At 66.7% G+C, this 15631-nt stretch overlaps 1 protein-coding gene across 3 annotated transcripts in view; it reads right to left on the bottom strand.

Moving 5' to 3' along the window:
- Positions 1-15631, bottom strand: part of MNMIP1 (manchette microtubule inner protein 1) — a 17287-nt gene extending 1656 nt beyond the window's left edge. The window contains exons 1-16 of one of the 3 annotated variants that reach the window (XM_075908876.2): positions 15514-15631; positions 14503-14663; positions 13104-13164; positions 12008-12123; positions 10962-11043; positions 10527-10618; positions 9089-9134; positions 8554-8654; positions 7557-7655; positions 6972-7008; positions 4589-4657; positions 3793-3910; positions 2911-2975; positions 2121-2236; positions 753-916; positions 192-255 (exon numbers count right to left, since the gene is read on the bottom strand). In XM_075908876.2, coding sequence (XP_075764991.2) covers positions 192-255; positions 753-916; positions 2121-2236; positions 2911-2975; positions 3793-3910; positions 4589-4657; positions 6972-7008; positions 7557-7655; positions 8554-8654; positions 9089-9134; positions 10527-10618; positions 10962-11043; positions 12008-12123; positions 13104-13164; positions 14503-14663; positions 15514-15517 — 1395 coding nt within the window. In that variant the 5' untranslated portion in view covers positions 15518-15631. Of the gene's footprint in view, positions 1-191; positions 256-752; positions 917-2120; positions 2237-2910; positions 2976-3792; positions 3911-4588; positions 4658-6971; positions 7009-7556; positions 7656-8553; positions 8655-9088; positions 9135-10526; positions 10619-10961; positions 11044-12007; positions 12124-13103; positions 13165-13950; positions 14473-14502; positions 14664-15513 lie in introns of those variants that run through there. The other 2 variants (XM_075908877.2, XM_075908878.2) reach the window with 2 other exon arrangements.

Here is a 15631-nt window from a genome sequence, read left to right as displayed (position 1 = left end):
CCCAGCACGCCCCACGGGCAGAGGGAAGGGGGGTTCCCCCCGGACACGCTGCTCTCCGTGCTCCCTGCAGCAGCATGCGAGTGGGGGGTGCTAGGGCTGAGCGCCCCCCTGACAAGCCTGGCTTGGAGGGGTCCCAGTGAGGGAGGGGCTGAGGCAACCCCCACGCAGCCCGGCATCCCAAGGGCTCTCACCTGCAGCACCATGCGCTTGGCCTGCTCCACCTTCATTTCCGTCTTGAGCTCCTCCACGTCCTTCCTGCCAAGGGCAGTGCAGAGTTGGTGGGACAGGCTCTCTGGGGGCCCCGAGACGCCACAGAGCAGGCCTGGGGCCAGGGGCTGCCCCGTGGGAAGCAGGGACCCCCACGAAGTTCACCTCTGAACCTCCATCTCCCCAAGGCAGGGGTCGGTCCCCAGAGGCCACCTGATTCCGCACAAACAGGGCAGGGACACTATTCCCGTTCCAGCCAGGTGCCCTGAGCCGACTCACTGCTCGGCGGGGTCAGGCGGACACAGCCGGGCCATGCTGCTCCGACAGGTCGGCCGCAGGGCTGGGACTAGGGGATCAGGATGTGCGCATTGGCTGGCAGGCCAGGCCAGGCCCTCCACCAGCCCAGAAGAGATGCAGCGGAAACATGGCTGGGAAGCAGAGCCCCCACCGCTGCCTGCACGCAGGAGCTGTCCTCTGGGGGTGGGGGAAGGCCGCTCAGAGCGCTCCAGCTGCCCCCCAGCTGCCCCACGCCGAGCCCCACTCACTGGTGCTGCACCCTCATCAGGTCCATCAGGATCCGCAGGGACCGGATCTCAGCCATCAGCTCCTCCAGGGACAGCTTCTCCTGCGCCTTGGGGGGGTCAGCCGGGCTCTCCGGGTCCCTGGCTGGGACGCTGCTCTTGGGTGGGGCTGGGGGCTCCTTCGCATGCTGCGGGAGCGGAACGGATGGGGAACATGGTAAAGCTCGAAACTGGGATCCTCCTGCCCAGGGCTGGGCCAGCCCGTCTCCCCGCCACTGGGGAGCCTCGGGGCTGGGCACCCCCACCTATGAGCACTGGACAGAGCTCTAGGAAGAGCCCCTTGGGGAGGCAGTGGGTCTCTGGCACCCAGCCCCTTGGCTGACAGGCAAATGGGTCCCCCCAGCCAGGCTCCCCTTTGGGCGCTCATAGACTCAGACTCACAGACTTTAAGGTCAGAAGGGACCATTATGATCATCTAGTCTGACCCCCTGCACAGTGCAGGCCACAAAATCTCGCCCACCCCTCCCAGAATAATCCTCTCACCTATAGCTCAGATATTGAAGCCTTCAAATACTTTGAAGGCCCCAAGATGCAGAGAATCCTCCAGCTGTGATCTGAGCCCCATGCTACAGAGGAAGGCGAAAAACCTCCAGGGCCTCTGCCAATCTACCCTGGAGGAAAATTCCTTCCCGACCCCAAATATGGCGATCAGCTAAACCCTGAGCATGTGGGCAAGACTCACCAGCCAGACACCCAGAAAGTTCTCTATAGTAATTCCTATCATCCCTCCAGATTGGAGGCTGGGCTCTGCAGAGGGGAGGGGCCAGCACAGGGTCAGGAAGCAGCTCCCCTGACCCCTAGCACAGCACCCCTGCCCGGGCTGCCCCACGCGTTCACTCCTGTCCCTGCTGCGACCCTGGCAGCAAGGGGGGACCCGTGGCACCCTGCTCGTCTGCTTCTCCTCCCCCTGCCCCCAGCCCCCCACGTGACGTTAACCCCAGCTCCTCCGGCGGGAGCTGCAGAGCGCCACCGTCCCATCCGACAGGGCTCCCCGGCAGAGTCTGGGAGCCCAGTGCTGGGGCTCAGTAGCTATCAGGAGACGGGGGATCCTGGGTGGGAACCCTGCCCCCCACCAGTGCTGAGCATACGCCAGCTCCTGCCGACGCAGAGGGAGCACTGGGGCGGAGTGGGGCTTTCCGGTGCCTCCAGTCCCAGGGTGCCAGGTTCAGGGCGTGATGCAGAGTGGGCAGAGCCGCTCACTCTCCGGACACAAGGCAATCACGGCGGAGAAGCGGTGGGCAGCAGCTCCAGCACCCCCAGCGTGGTGTTTCCACCCATTCCCTCTCCTCCTCCCCCCGACAAGCCCGGCGCGGGGCACTGCCAGGCACTCACCGGCGAGCGAGGCAGCGGCTGGCTGGGCGGCTTCCTGCCTGGCATTTTGGGCCGCGTGGTGGTGGGGTGGCTCAGCTTGGCATTGCAGACTGGGATGGCATCAAAGCCGTTTGCATCTGCAGAGTCAAGAGGCAGCGGCACTGCCCTTTCCATCAGCAAACACGGCAGGAGCGTGAACCCTGGGCACAGCCCCTGAGCTCCAGGGCCGGCGGCGGCCCTGGGCACGAGGATCCCAGTTTCAGGCTGTGCCACCTGCCCTGCCCATGCACCCTCGGGCTAGCGCAAGCCACAGGGCTACAGCCGGACGAGGCGGCTGCAGCAGCCACTGTGCCGAGCCAGGCGGGCCAGAGACCAGGCAGTGCGCAGCCCCACAGAGCTCCGCCCCCACCCCTGGAATGTGGGGCTGCCCCCCGCCCTGTCACTCCTGGGGTCAGGGAGAGATTTGGGTCGCTGGCCGGACACCTGGGTTCCGCACAGGCGAGCCGGCGCCGGGAGACCCGGCCCATCACGTGGACGCCTTACACACGAACCCGGGCGATTTCCTCACTTTGAGCCCCGCCGGAGCCCTGCTCAGAGCCCCAAGCAGAGCAACCCCAGGAGGTGCCAGCCCTGCCCCGATGCCCTGAGTCCCACAGGGGCAGGAGACGCCTCCGTTCGTGCAGGCCTGGCCCCGGGCTCAGCGACCTATTGGCAGCTCGGCCTGGGGCTGCGCTGGACCCCAGAGGGAGCAATGTCAGTCACCCGCACTGCAACGGAGAGATTGGCACGTGCCGGGTGGCCCCAGGCTTACCTGGGTCCTTGGGCTTGCTCTTCTCCCTGCTGGCTGGGGCACAGTTGACCGGGGTGCAGGGGGGCCTAGCAACCGACAGACATTCCTGCACGTGAGAGGGGCTAACAGCCCCCAGGCTCCCCACTCCCTGTCCCCTCGTGCGCTGCCTCCCAGCCCCCGTATCCATCCCACTCGCGCCACTGCCCGGCCCATCTCGGTCGCTCACCCCTTGCAGACACTGCATGGCCGGTGGTGGCACTAGCGGTGCCAGAGGCAGGGGGCCAAGCCCAGACAGGCAGCGGGGAGGTGCCCATCCCGGACACCAGGATGAACCCCTGGTTTGCATGAAGAGGCTGCTGTCCCATGGGGGGGGGTCAACACAGCACTAAGTCCCCACTCCCACCCGAAGGGGCCGCCCACGCCAACCCCCCGCCCGCGCCAGCTGGAACCTGCCCTCCGCACAGGGGAGGGGACGGGCTGCTTTGGACTTAACGCTCTGGAGTCGTTTTGCATCATCTGCAAACGTTGCCGCCTCCCTGTTTAACACCATCTGCAAGAAGGGATCCGGAGCCCTGGTCCCAGCGCAGATCCTTGGGGGAGGGGGCACCCCCCCAGTTACCTCCCCCCATTCTGAAAACAGACCATCATTCCTACCCCGTGTGTCCTGTCTCCACTGGAGGGCCTGGGAACCAGGGCAGGGTCATTTAAGGACCCTTAACCGAATGAGCCGCCTCTCGTTCTCCTGTCACCCGCCTCCTCGCAAACAACTCCCTGCCCCGGGGGCGGAAGTCGTTAGCAACCAAGAACTAGTCACATTCCTCACTCATGCCGGTGCCCGGCTGCTGCCTGCCCTTCCCCCTCAATTGGGCACGTTCCCCGATGCATCTCCCCTGCCCCTCTCACCTGGGGGGGAGGCTGGAGGCCAGTTTGGTCTTGGCAGGGACAGGAGGGGCGGGGGCTGTTTTCTTGCTGGCAGGGAGGCTCATCTTGGGCGGGTCCATCTTCTTCTGCACCTTGGCCTCTGCGGGGCAGGGGGCGGGGTGAGCCGCCGGAGACAGGCTGCTCCCCAGGAGTTACGGCTCCCAGCGCCGCCGGGCCAGTGGCCACCAGCGGCTGCCCTGGCCCGGGTCCCACCAGCAGCCCAGGGCCGGCAGCACGTTCTAGGCCGAGGGAGCTTGACCTGGGGCGGTTGCCCTGGGGGCACGGAAGCGCAGAGCCCCGACCTGTGCCCGCAGCCACATCACGCTGCAGGAGATTGGCAACATGCTGCGGAGCCCCACCCCCGCCCGCACTGCCCGCTGCGCTCTCGCCTCCCCCAGCCCAGAGCCAGGCCGGGGAGGGGGTGAGCAGAAGTAGGAAGGGGCAGGCTGTCTGCAGCCTAATGGAGGAAGCAAAGGGCTGCGTGCTGCTGCCCTGGCAGTGCCCTTCCCCGCAGCTCCCTGTGGACCAGCCTCCCGGGGGCGCAGGGAGGGAAAGTGGCGGCTGCTGCCCAAGGAGCGGCCCCAGGGCAGGGGTAGACCCAGCTGAGGGATCAGAACTAGCCCCTCATGCCCCACCCTTACCAGCAGGCTTCTATTAGCCAGCGGTGTGCCCCGGGCACATGCCCTCCAGGCGGGGGGAGCAGCCCAGCTGTGCAGGTTGGAGACCTGGCACTTGGCCCGGAGCCCCTGCCCAGCCGGCGCCCGCTGCCCTCCCCTACCTTTGTGCTCTTGGGGGGCCCGCGGCTCCGCTTTGCTGGTGCTGGAGACTTTCTTTTCCGGCCTGACGCCTGGCAGAGAGGAGCAAGGGGACCAGTGAGGCACTGGACGGCTGGGGCCTGCTCCAGGCTCCATCCCTGCTCTCCTAGCCCCTTCCTTGGGCGGGAGGCTGGGCTCGGGTCCTCCTGGCCAGAGCGGATGCCAGGGCCTGGTGGAGGCAGCCAGCCTTGCTCCCTCCCACGCTGGGACTGGCTCCATCCACCCAGGAGTCTCTCCCCCCGGCCCCCGCACAGGAGCCATCACCTGCAGGAGCTGGGGCCACCCCAGGCACTTTCACCGTTCACATGGGTCGGGTGCACCCAGCCCCGTGACGGGGGACACGCCAGACCCATTCCTGGCCCCTGCTCCCCTGCCCGCAGGGGTCTCTCCCCCGGCGCCCACGCCCACGGGCTCTCCAAGATGGCGTCTCGCGCTCACCTCAGACCCCCGCGGGCGGCGCAGAGATGCTCACTCCGCACTGAGAGTCAGGAGGCGAGCGAGTCAGAGGCACGGGGCTGGCCCCCCCACAGCCCCGCCTGGCGCATCCGGGGAGCCGGAGCTGCTGCCCCCCCCCCTCCCTCCCGCAGCAGCTCCCAGCACCTGTGTGTGCGCGCAGAGGGGCTGCAGGGGATGGAATTCAGAGCAGGGCTTTGGGACTGTCTGCACTGCCAGGGTCACTGCCCCCCATTGGGCCCTGGGGGGGGGCTTGACCCTGCATCTGGGGGTGCATGGCAGCAGCTGGGATCTCAGAGCCCAGAGCGCCCCCAAAATGCACCCAGAGTCTGGCCCCAGAGCTCAGAGCCGGCCCATCCCCCAGAGACGCGCCGAGTCTCTCCCCACAGCCGCGGAAAACCCAGCGCCGCTCGCCTGTCGCACGCGGCCCACGCTCCCCCGCCAGAGGTGGCGTCTGTGGTCTGCACTTCCTCTGCCGGCTGCTGCACCGGCACCTCCCCCCCACCCCGGCCCGGCACTGGCGCCTCAGGTCCCCACCGAGATGCCTCCCCGCTGCAAAGCAGCCCCCACTCCCGCCAACAGCCTCCCTCCCCCACCTGCGGGAAGAGGGGGGCTGAAGGCCCAAGCAGGGAGCCAGACCCAACCCGCCCCCCCCCAGAGCTCGGGGGCAGCTGGGGTTAGGGGGCAGGTTGCACGTGTAGCACCAGGGCTGCTCCCCTTCACCACAGCCCTGCGAGCTCTCCCCGGAGCAGCACTGGCCCCATCTCCCAGCGGGCGGCTGGGCTCCCAGCCAGCCCTGCCTCTGCTACCCCGAGCCCCGACCACGGACGGCTCACACAAACCCCAGCCACCCAGCCCGGGGCCAGAAGCGCCGCGGGGGCAGCGGGTTCCGTCTGCCACTTCCCAGCAGAGGCCCGGCTGGGTCTGGCCAGCCCCCAGCACCTCCTCAGAAATAACCAGCCACCCGGGGACCCCGGGGGGGGGGGGGGGGCACGGAGAGACTGGCTGGGCGGTGCCACCCTCCCTCCGCTGAGAGGAAACGCTGGAGCGAGGGATTTGCAGGCTCCCAAAGGAACCGTCTCCATGATGCAGTCGGGGCCGCTGAACCCCGCCCCCACCCCCCACAGCCCTGGGTTGCAGCTGTGGTCTCCCCGCCCCCGCCCGACAGCGCCTGTAGGCCCGGCACACTGGGATCCCCAAGGGCGAAGGGCCTGGAGCAGGAGGCACAGGGTTGGCGCAGCCAGCGGTAGCTCAGAGGAGGGGGCGCTCCCCTCCTCACCACGCCACGCGTGTGCCACAGACAGCGCCGAGGGCACCCGGGTACCTGCCGCCGCCACCACGCCCGGGGCCTTCATGCTTGCAGCAGGGATTCCTGGGCCCAGTCGGCTGAGCTCACCGGCCGTCCGCAGGAGCCGGCCCGCAGCTCCCCAGAGCTCTGCTCAGAGCCAGCCTTCCCCAGGCTGCTGCTCAGCCCCAGTGCCCTGGGCACGTGATGCAGGAGGAAACCAGCACCCTCGCAAGAAAGGAAATCAGAACTGCAGAGCATCACTGCCCAGCCCTGCGACTCGGGAGCCTCTTCCCTCACCCAGGCCCTGCCAGATCCCCTGCTCGCTGCCCAGGGAGCTAGCCAGCTACCCAGAGGCCGGGCAGCCTAGCAGGGGGAGTCGGAGGGCCCCCACACGTGCCAATGGTGAGCTGTGTTGGGACCCACGGCTGCTGTGTTGACGAGCCCACATCTAATCCAGTCTGCAGGGCTGGCCAGGCCCCCCCAAGAGCCAGGCTGGCCGGTCTGCTGCCTGCTCGGCCATCGGCTTGGCAACGGCGCGGGGCTGGGAGCTCTGAGTAGGGTGGGGCCCACCGCCAGGCCCCCAGCTCCGCGGGCCCTTTACTTACTCGACTCCTGGCTCCGCAAGGGCACCACCGCCTTCGTCTGCAACAGAGCAGAGCACGATGAGCGGGACGGGGCACCGGCGCCAGGGCCTGGCTGTGCTCTGCCCCATGGCTCGAGCGCCTGAGCCGGGAGCGGCCAGCGCCACACAGGGCAGGAACAGGGGCCATCAGCCTCCCTGCGCTGGGGAGGGTCCTATCCACCCCCCCCCCCCCCCCCCCCCCCCCCCCCCCCCCCCCCCCCCCCCCCCGGCGCCCTGTCAGCAGCTCCAGGCACTGGCACAGCCCAGGGCAAGCCACTGGCCATTTGCATTTCCTGGCTGACCACCGAGGCTGCCTGGTGCCCCAGCCCAGGGGAAGGAGAGAGACCTCGATCTGGCCCCCACCCGTGTCCATGAGCCACCCCAGCTGTTCCCTTGGGGTGCCGGCGCCTCCCGGTGTGGGGACGCAGAACCCGGAGCGCCGCAGTCCCCTCCCCCACGGCAACGGGGCTCCTGGTGTCAGAGCCCCCCGCCCCCAGGCCAGCCCCCCCCGGACAGGTGTGCCTCCTGGGCCTCCTTGAGGCAGGGAACCCCTCCCCCCAGCACTCACCTTGGGCGCCAGGGGCTGCAGCAGCATCACAAAGTTGTCGGGGAAGAAGCCCCTCTTGCCGTCGCATTCCCCTTCCCACCAGCCCTCCTCCTCCGCCTCCTGCAAGGCAAGTGGGGAGCGTCCAGCTCAGGCCCGGGGGGCTCCCACCAAGCCCCCCCCCCCCCCAGGCACGGCCCAGCGCCCCGGCCACAGGCTCAGGCATCCTGGAGCACAGGGGGTGAACACAGGCCCAAGGCCCAGGGGTGGCTCCCCCCCTCCAGCCTGCTTGGCTCCCTGGTGGCACCCAGCACTGCCAGCGAATCCTGCCCAGGGCCAGACCCCTTGAGCAGGAGGGGCTCAGGGTGCCCCCAACACCCAGGCTGCAGCCGTCCCTGGCACACAGCCAGGAGGGGCAGTAAAAAAGGCTTGGGGGGGAGGTTCGTTCGGGTGCCCACAGCTCCCCCCATGCAAGGAGGGGATCACGGCCCTGTGCCCCATGCCTCCCTGGCCGGAGGGCCAGGCCCACAGGGATGGTGCATTACCCGCGGGGGGGGGAAGGGAGCAGGCATCAGGGTGGCGGCAATGGGACCAGCAGCAAGAACAGCTCAGCGGGGCTCCCCCAGCTGGGAAAGGAGCCAGGGGTGTTGGAGCCCGTCTGAGACTGCAGGGGCTGGGGGGGCAATCACAGCACAGGGGAGATGTGGGGCTGAGACTTAGAAGCTCCACCCCTCCAGCGCTAGGCTCCACCCCTCCAGCGCTAGGCTCCACCCCTCGGGTTTGGTGTTGGAGCAAAAGGCGCCAGAGCTGTGGGCTGGCTGTGTCGCGCCCAGAGGCCCCAGTGACGGGCCAAGGAGTCACTAACGAGCTCCCTCTGGCTAGGGGCAGGCAGCTGGCCCGGGGTCTGGCTTCCCCACCCGAGAGATGATCAGATCAGCACCCCCAGGGGGTTCACCGCTCGCCCTGGCAGCTCCCCCTGCACCCTCCTCGGCTCCCCCAGCTCACTGCCCCTCGCACCCACCTTGCGGAGAACCCGAACGACGTCCCCTCTCTTCAGCGGCAGCTCGTCCGGGAGCTCCGGCTCGTAGTCGAACAAGGCCTTGCAGTACTCGGCCGGGCCGTCTGGAGGGAGGGGGGGAGAGGGGAGAAGACTCAGAGCAAAGCCCCCCCCGGGGGTGCTGCTCACAGAGAAAGGACCCGCCACACCCTCAGGGAGCTCTAGGAACCAGCCTGCCAGGGCATTGCACCTGCAGAGGCAGGGCAGGAATTGGACCCTGCTCAGGATGGAAAGGGGGGGGGGCTCCCCTGCCCCATAGACGCTGCATGAGGCAGAAGGAGCACCGAGGGTCCATTCCCAGACCCTGGGGCAAGTGGCTTCCCTGCACGGGGGGTGGGAGGGACCCATCCTGCCCCGGGGGAACGGCTGGGAATCACCCCTTGAGGGCAGTTGGGTGTTCCCTTCCCAGCGGCTACAGCTCCGGTCAGGGCCCTGCGGGGGACACGGCCACTCAGCAGAGCTGCATGGGGCCGGGGCACGTAGGGGGGGCCTTACTCACTGTGGGCTGCAGGGCTGGGCTTCTCCAGCTTCTTGGGGGGCTCTGGCTGTGGAAGAGACATGAGGCTTGTTCGTGCTGGGAAGTGGGCAGTAGCTGCAGGCGGGGAGGGATGGATCTGCCACCCCTGCCCGAGAACACTCCAGGAGGCAGACTCCCCCACGGACGCTCCCCCCCACAACTGGCGGAAGTTGGGCCCGCGGTCGGCACCCACCAGCGGCTCAATGACCCGGCCCAGGAGCAGCCGGGGGGGGTCAGGTCACCAGCTATCCAGGCCTTTTTCTGTCCCCGCACTGGCAGACCCAAAGCCCCAGGCCTTCCTCTGTAGTGGGACAGAAGGAGCAGCCGCCCTCAGCTGTGAAGCCCGGAGTTGCCTCCTCTCCGTCCACCTAAATTGCCCTAGAAGAGTGCAACACCAGACAGCGGAGACCCTGCCCCATCGGCTCCCGGCAGCAGCAGACAAAGAAAGCTCTGAAGCTAGCAAAGAGAACTCGGCGTGCCAGCACTTGGCCCGGCAAGAAACCACGGACCATAGCGGGGGCTGAGAAAGCCTCATTCCTTTATTGTTCTATTATCACCGTTCCCACTTCCCCATTGTCTGTCTGCGTGAGCTCGGCCTGCGTTTCAGTGGTCTCCGAGGGGCAGCCGTGACGGCCCGTAACTCCGAAAACAAGGCGTGTGCCTGTGGCACCGCAGAGACCAACCAAAACAGAGACGCGTGAGCTTTGGCTGGGCAAAACCCACTTCCTCCGATGAGCAGAGTGGAAAAAGGAGTGGGTGGTTTTGCCCACCGAAGCGCATGATACGATATATTTATAATTGTTCCTCTCGAAGGCGCCACAGGACCACTCGTCGGGTTTTAATTGTGTGCCTGCTGGATAATTCATTTCGCTAGGTGTAAATCAGTTACGGCGGTGGGGGTGGGGGGTGGGTGATTGGTGAGATAATTCGGTTCCAGTCTGTTAGGACTGGTTAGTAGAGTCCAAGCCAAGTAATTGGCTACGGTAGAGCCAAGCAGGACTCAAGTTTCACTCCGTGAACTGGGGTCCAAAAGGAAACTCTGGGAACCGACTCCAGACACAGGGCCAAGATCAGAGCTGCCAGACCCCAACCGGGCAGTGCCAGCGACACCGGGCAGACACGGCACTCCCCCCGCCGGGCCTGATCCGGAGCAGCAAGGAGAGCTCATCTGTCCTATTGGGAGTTGGTGATGGTTAATAAGCAGGTTACGGAGGCTATTGTGGCGTGAGGCTCTTTCACGGTAAAAGGCCCCGCAGAGCGTCAGGTTACGCCCGAGCCCTAGGAACGGGTGCGGGTGGGGGCCCTGGACAGAGAATTTTGTGCAGGTAACAGGAGGGGACCGTGGAAGGTGAATCCCAGGACTGCCCTTCCCCCGTCCCTCTGCCCGCAGTGCCAGGGCCCCCCCCGCCCCCCGACTCACCTTCTCCGCCTCCTTCACAATGAAGGTCTCATCCGTCAGCTTCGGCCTCTGCTTCCCAGCCCCATTCTTCAGGAGCTCTGGGGCTGCCAGCCCTGCACACACATGGGGGGCAGCGGGTTATCTCAGGGCACCGGGGACGTGACCGCCCCCTGCGGGGGAGGGGGGAGGGAGCACAGATGTTGCTCTGACCCAAAGCGGCAGCCACCTGCCAGCACAGGGTCAGCTCCCCCGGGGTACAGGGCCCATGCACACAGGCCCTCCCCTCCCCCATGCTTTGGGGCTCACACGTCATGCCCTGGGGCCTTCCCAGCTCAGCCCCTGGGCTGCTGCACCGGAGGGCTTCTCCTGGGGGGAGGCTCAGGGCGGTGCAGGGAAGGGAGGCAGGCCTGATGCCCCACGGGCCCAGCCCCATTGCTGCTTCCCCACCCTTCCTACCTGGGGGCAGCTCCTGGACGAAGTTGGAGGGGAAAGCACCAACCTGCCCGTTCTTGCTGCCCAGCCACCAGCCATCCTCGATCTGCAGGGGCAGGAGAAGGGTCAGCGGCTGCTCGAGGCCGAGCACACCCAGAGCAGCAGCTGAGCTCAGAGGGTGTCACCCCTGCCACTGCGGGGACAGAACCCCGGCCAGCCCCCATGCTGGCCGTTCCCTCGGGCACTGGGAGACACCACTGGTGTCCCAGCCAAACCCCAGCCTCCCAACAGCGCGCCCTGCAATGCCCCCTGCCTCTTCCCACCCTAACCCGCAGCGCGGCTGTGTGCTGTTATATTGTGGTCAGGCACCCACAGCCAGCAGCCTGTGCCTCTACTGGTGGTGCACATCGACACGTGTCAGTGCACATAAAATTTATTCCACACACACATGGGGAAAAAAATTAGAGGGAACTTTGCTCCTGAGCCCAACTGGCCAACAGCTCATGCCCTAGGGCTCTTGTCGACACAGCCTGAGCTGACCAAGTCAGGAGACACCCTGGCTCGGGATCCCCCCTTCCCCCCCACTGCTCCTCAGCAGGAAATCCGGTAGGGCTAGAACCCAGCCAGGCTGCCCCTCCTGAGGGCTCCCATTGCCTGACTCTGGCCTTTCGCCCCATGCTCCTCCCGACGCAGACATGAGCGCAGATTTTGGAGCACTCGCCTGGCCTTGGGCTGCTGGTGCGCGAACAGGTGGCAGGGTGGGAGCTGGCTACCCCTCTCCAGTGGAGCTGGGAAGCAGACCCTGCCCTGCGCTGCCGGCCTGGCACAGAGGGGCGGGGAGGCTGGAAATGGGGCAGCCTTGGCAGCAACCGGCTGGCCGTGGCCCTCTGCTATTGGGCTGTATCCACCTGAAGCCTGGCCCCTGCTCCTACAGGACTCCGGTCCCTGCCCACAGCATCACGACCCAGCCCCAAGCGTACAGCAGGAAACAACCCTCCCGCTGCTCCGGCCTCCCTGCCCCCAGGAAGGAACGTGCACGGGGGCCCCAGGTGCCCCCCAGCCCTGCTCACCTCCTGCAGGACCTGCACCAGTTCGCCGACCTTCAGCTGCAGCTCGTCTGGCTTGTCCGGGGTGTAGCTGAAATGCACCTTGCACCAGCGCTGCCCTGGCACTGGCGGCTTCTTCGCTGGTGTGGAGCGGCGGGAGAGGCACGTCAGGCGGGCACAGGAGACTGGGGGACAAGCTCAGCAACCGGCCCCCACTCCCTGGGCTGGCACTAGGGCGAAGCGGGGTCCCAGCATCCCTCCGTGCGGCTCTCTAGGACCTCGCCCACCCTGGGATTCCCCCTCCACACCCTGGTAACCCCAGGAATGGGGCTGGCCCCCAGCAGCGTGTCAAACTGCCCCCCTCCCCCGACGATGCTGCCCTGCGCGCCACCATCTCAGCTCTCACTCAACAGCCAGGGCTCCAGCAAAGGAAAGCTTGAAAGCCTGGAACGAACGGGATGCAAGGGGGCCAGCCTGCCTGACCCAGCAGACAGCTGGAAAGACGACCTCAGAGGGGGAGAACTGCCCTGTGCTTCGAGAAGGGGTGTTGACTCTGAAACCTAATGAGGGCACCTCTGGGCTCAGCCCTCATCACCTTCTCACCGCTGATTAAAACAGCAGACCAAGGAGGGTGGCGGTGAGGTGAGCGGAAGCCTCATTTTGTTGCTGTGTGGGGGGATGGCACACACTGGTGGGGAAGGAGACACAGTCAGCGGCTGGCCATGGCACAGGGACGGGGGATGCAGGAGGAGGGGCTGGTGACTGGGATGGGCAGGTGTCATGCCCACCGGCCTTGAGCAGGTCAGCTGAGCCCCTCTTGCAAAGGGGACCAGCCCCCAGAAGCACCGAGGGACCCAGGCAGAGCTAGCGACAGAACCCAGGAGTCCTGGCGCCCAGCCCCCACCTCTCCAGCACCAGGGCCATGTTCACGTACGTCTCCACGCCAGTCTCAGACCCTGAATCCTCTAGAGAGCCCCCCCTCCACCCACTAGAGCGCCCACCACCTGGCGGGTCACGCCCAGCAGCGCATGGGAGCCGGGAATTCGTGCTCTTTACGCTCCTGCCCCAGCACCAGCACCCCTGGCCTGGTTCTGTGGCGCGCCCTGCGCCAGCCACTCACCAAAGCGGGTCGAGCGGGGGCACCTCCGGTCTCCGTCCGCCATGAGCGATGCTGGGATTTCCTGGGCAGACAGACAGGCAGGGGAAGGCGCCGAGGGATGTGAAACAGCTCGTCACACCCCAGCCCCTCGGAAGTGAAACTCCCAGGCCCCGGGGACGCAGCGACCTTGGAGACCTGCTCCCAGGTGCTGGGGGACGCTCAGGGTTCATGTGGCACCAGGCCCAGCTGGAGGGAGGGTAGCACCGGGTCTGAGGGCTTGGTTGGGGCACCCTGGAGAGGCATGGGGGGCACTTGGGTGGGGTTGTCCTGCCCCCTACTGGCTAGGATCTGTGCAGAGGAAGGGCTCCTCAGGGTTAACCCCTCACTCCTAGAGAGGTAGTCGTGTTAGTCTGGAACTAAAAGAAGCCCCCAAAACTTAGAAAACAACCATGGTCCTGTTTGGGGTTAGCCCCTCCTTCTTAGTCTCTCAGGCCTGCCCCAGAAGGACAAACGGCCCCAACCCAGGGCACAGAGCCCACTGGACAGCTCGGCATGGTGGGGGCACCGGGTCTGAGCTCCCTCAGCAGCCTGGGCAGAGCAGGAATAGAACCCAAGTGTCCCGACTCCCAGCCCTGCACCAGAGTCAGGGAAGGGAGGCAAAAGCCACCAGGATCCCCATCCCTGAGGATCCTTAGACACAAACTCGCCAGCATCTGCAGAAACCAGCTGCTGCAGGGGAGGCAAAGCCCTGCCCCCAATGCCCATGTCAGCCCTCTCTCGTGGCCAGGTGTAACACTAGCCCATTCAAGGGAAGGCACCAGGCTCAGCGCTGCTCCCAGGACAGCCTCCCGAGGCAGCAGGCGCTCACCCATCTCACATAGAAGCCCCCACCCAGAGCAGCCATTGGAGTAGCAGCTACAAGAGAAGAAGGTGCCATCTGTCTTTCTTATATAGGTTACTTAGGAGGGTGTGGCCTACAGACCACACCCCTTTGCCTCGCTCCCCCAGAGAGAAGGTAGGCCCAGGGGAATGCTGGGACACTGGAGGATTTGCACCTGCACACTGATTGCCAGTACAGCTGAGCCTGACCCACCTCCACCACAGAGAGAATGCAGGGAGCTACGGGGGCAGAGCAGCACCCGAATGCCAGGCCCTGGAGTCCTGCTGTCTGGCAGGTGCACACCTCGGGGTGGATGCACCCACTTGGGGCCCTGCCCAGGTCAGGTTTGCTTTGGGAAGCTGCCACGCCACCTCCAGAGCCCAGCCGGCCAGGCTGCGTGGGTGAGTCCCCCGGGAAGTGGATTCAGCAGGCAGCAGCGAGATGAGCTCTGTGGGATGATCCCACCCCACAGGCAGGGCAGGGGGACGCTCTTCTGCAGCTTCATGGCGGCGCGTTGCTCCGCGACCCTGCCCCACTCACCTGCACAAACTGCTGGGGGAAGAGCCCCGACTTGCCAGCCAGCTCCCCCTGCAGCCACCCCTCCTCCGGGCCCGGCCCCACCTTCTGCACGATGTCCCCAGCTTTCAGCGACAGCTCGTCCTCCCGCTGCCCGGCAAAGTCCACCAGAACCAGGACCTCCCCTGGTGCCGGGAGAGAGCGAGGCTGAGGGGGGGATGGGTGCACCAGGCTGGGCCCGCAAGCCGCCCTGTTGATCCAGCCACAGCTCTGGCCCTGCGGTGCGGGGCCTGGTGCCATCTCGAGGTGCTGCCCCGCAGGGCTGGAGCTTGCCTGGACGGTGCCACCCCCACCTTGGTTAGACTGAGCCCGTCGGGGCAGCATCCGCCACTGGAAGCCTGGGCACGTCTACACCAGTGGGGGCTGGCGCGCAGGTGCTCAGTGTGGCAGGGCCTTGAGCCAGGGAGCAACACCAAGGGCCTGGCATCACAGCTGGGGGTAACTTGTGCAGGCCCCAGAGAGGTGGGGGAGGAGGGTGGCAGGGAAGCGCTGAGGCCCCGGGGGGGCCCCAGAGAGGGGCGGGGGGCGGCAGGATGGCCCTGGGGTCCCAGAGAGGGGCGGGGGGCAGCACTCCCCATGCTGGGAGGCTATTGAGCATTTTGGGGCAGGGGCCTGGCTTATCCCTCTCAGAACGTGGCAGGGGACAGAGCTCTCCAGAGCCCCCCCCCCCGCCGAGGGTCCCGACAGGAGCCAAAGTTGGTCGCTAGAGAGACGCAGGGAGGGCAGCTGGGGGGTGAAATCCGGCCCAACCCCTGTAATTCGCTGCCACGGGGCTCAAGGGCAGCCCAGCTTGCTCCCGTGTGTCCTGAACAAAGGTGAAGGTGGCATCTCCGGGGTTTGGCTGCCGAGTGTCTGTGGGGCGAGTGGCCACCTCTGAGGGCCCCAGGCAGGTCTCCTGCCCTCTGCTCCTGGCCAGATGGCTCCCACGAACCCCTGCCCTGGGGGGGCCCGGCCCCGGCGCCCTGGGCTACGTACCCATGGTGGCTCCCAGACTTCCCGCAGCCTCCTGAGTGAGAGCACGTCAGCAGGCTCCAGCGTGGAGCAGGGAGCAGCGCCTCGTGGGGCGGGGAATGCCAGTTCCGACAGGCCTGGC

Source organism: Pelodiscus sinensis, chromosome 26, assembly GCF_052426305.1.
Source record: "Pelodiscus sinensis isolate ZL-2025 chromosome 26, ASM5242630v1, whole genome shotgun sequence".
In the NCBI taxonomy this organism is placed as follows: domain Eukaryota; kingdom Metazoa; phylum Chordata; order Testudines; family Trionychidae; genus Pelodiscus; species Pelodiscus sinensis.
This window is presented reverse-complemented; position numbering and strand designations above follow the sequence as displayed.